The sequence below is a fragment of the Corvus brachyrhynchos genome, unplaced genomic scaffold (assembly GCF_000691975.1).
Source record: "Corvus brachyrhynchos isolate BGI_N302 unplaced genomic scaffold, ASM69197v1 scaffold398, whole genome shotgun sequence".
In the NCBI taxonomy this organism is placed as follows: Eukaryota; Metazoa; Chordata; class Aves; order Passeriformes; family Corvidae; genus Corvus; species Corvus brachyrhynchos.
In genome coordinates, this window is record NW_008239780.1 from 3,206,969 (window position 1) to 3,209,424 (window position 2,456).

The 2,456-nt window shown below is 42.4% G+C and overlaps 1 protein-coding gene across 1 annotated transcript in view; it reads left to right on the plus strand.

The window, feature by feature from the left end:
* TMEM164 (transmembrane protein 164) overlaps window positions 1-2,456 on the plus strand; it is a 31,889-nt gene that overhangs the window by 22,481 nt on the left and 6,952 nt on the right. The window contains exon 5 of the mRNA XM_017743161.1: window positions 1,195-1,206. Coding sequence (XP_017598650.1) covers window positions 1,195-1,206 — 12 coding nt within the window. The remainder of the gene's footprint in view (window positions 1-1,194; window positions 1,207-2,456) is intronic.

Sequence of the window (2,456 nt, forward strand, 5' to 3'; positions counted from 1 at the left end):
CGCTGAGTGAAATTAAGAAAAATGATTCAACAGAAAAGTGAAGTGTCATACTTCAAAAGATGATTCTGTTTCTTTCTCTTATCAGGAAAATATGCCAGCCGTGTTTAATTTTAATCCACCCTTGATATCCTACAATTCTGGCAAGTAATGCCAAAGTGCCGTGTAGTTGTAGGAGTTAGACAAACTCAATCTTTGCAGGAGGAGGGTGAGGAGCAGGGGGCAGAAGACATAAGCAGCCATGGAGTGAACTGTAGGCAGTGACAAACAAAGCCCTTCTGATGTCAATAAATCACTTGGTGGCCTTGGAGTTCCCATCTGAGGTCACTTTAAGACGTGTGTTCTTTACTTTAAGGCTTGGCCTTGGATGGCACTTGATGTGTTCTTTTAAATTTTGATTGGTTGGTTGGTATGGTTTGGCTTTTCGCTTGTTTTGAAGTAGAGGTTCTCAGGGTTCCTCAGGACCTGGGGCTGACAAGAACTGGATTTGCACTTTGAAGGGTTTGGTGCTGCACAGTTGTCACCTAGGTTCAGCATTCTGAACGCCTGCCCTGTATTAACTTACAGGTGTTTGCTGCCATCTAACGCTGACATGAGGGCAGTGAAATTGCTAGAAGAACTTCGTTGGCTAAACGTGTCAATTGAGATAGCTCTGGGCTGTTCAACTAATAACTGCTCCATTTCTTATGCACTTGGCTCCTTGTCACCTGACTGGCTGTAATTCCTTAACAAAACACCCATGAACTCCTGCCACAGGTGATCTAATGTATCATTTTTTGATGGAAACATTAAGCAACCTAAAAACATTTGTTAATATTTTGTCATTTCACTACCACCTCTGTTTAAAGTACCTTCTGAGTAGATCACACAGGTCTTTTTCCAAAGTATATCTTGTGAAAATTGCTTTTTCATCGCTGACATTGATCAGCATGCATCTTGATTTCAGTATTGTAAACAAGAATTTCCACCAGTGAATCTGTGGATTGTGACTGAGAGAAGTAATTGAAGGGTAGAAAACTGAAAAAATTAAAAGGAATGGATTGTATTTGGAAAAATATGCTACTTTATTATTATATATGCTACTTTTATATTTATATACTTTATTATATATGCTACTTTTAATTGAGAATCTGCCTGTATTAATGGTGGCCTTGGTAGGATCCAGATGTTTCTGAAAGGCAGGGTGAGCCTCTGAAGCAGAGTGGATTTGAGGCTATAGAGAACGGCACCCCCGAGTTTTCTGGCACCCTAATCAGGTATTGCACTAGCCATGCACACACATCCAACTCCCTGCTGAAGTGTTTCCTCTTTGAAAGGAAGCTGGTGACAGTAAGCAAGGGCCATAATAATTTATTTTCTGTCTTTTCCTGGTATTTATTACAGTGGTGCAGACTGGTCATGCTGCGCTGGCAACCTTCATGTCCCTCCTGACCCTCTAAGTGTGGGGGCTTTACCACACTTAGCAGCACATGGATGAGAGAGGCTTTTGGAACTCAGGCTTCAGTGTTGCACAGTGAACTCACTGGAGCTCAAGGACATGGATCCCTCTTGGGGATTAAAATCTCCTCTTCCTCTTTCCTCTCGCTCCCCTCTTTACTGAGTGAATATAAATTTCTATACTTCCCTTTCTTAACATATTTTCTTTCCAAGTGCTTATATGCATGTATACATAGACTTGTATGCCACGCTAGACAAATTAAATGCTTTTACACCATCTTTCTTGGCAGCACTAAGAGGCTCTCATGCAGAGTAGATGTAGTGGGGATGTAACAGGCCAGCACACAAGATTCCTACCTCAAGTCAGTTCTTACATAAAGTATATCTGCAGTTGGCACTTCTATTTTTCTGGATGAATCTCACCTTGTGTCACCTGTGAATGCCTCCCAAAACTGCAGTATGCATCTGGGCAGGACACAGCATTCCAGAAACACCTGGAGGAGTTGAACTAGACCTTGTAGGTCACTGTTTTCTCTTGTCCTTAGGAAATGAGACTCTTACAGACCTTCAGTGGTGGTCAGGACAGCTTAGTTCTTAAACTGTATTCTTAAGATAATGAAAAAAAATCTAGTTCGCACTACATCAGCTTTGGAGACTGATGATTCTGTTCCTGACTGTCTTAAGCTTGTTTGGTTAGGTTTTCAGATGGATTTGACAAGATTAGGTGTGCACCTTATTTCAGAACTTCAAATCATATTGAAAGCTAATCAAGGCAGAATTGTTATTTCCTTAGTGCAGTCATCAAATGATACTCTAAATTGCATTATTCCACAGCAGATTGAAATAAGGGTGAATATGTAGCAGCCCCATAGCAGCGGAGCTCAGGAGATAACCTGCCCTGTGTTTTGCTATCCCCAGTGCTATTTATTCGGGCTGGTAAGTGCAGTCGGTAGGAGAGGCTGTCGGCGCTGAGGCGCTCCGGGCTCGCTGGCCGCGGGGAGCGGTGCTGGGTGTCCGTCGCC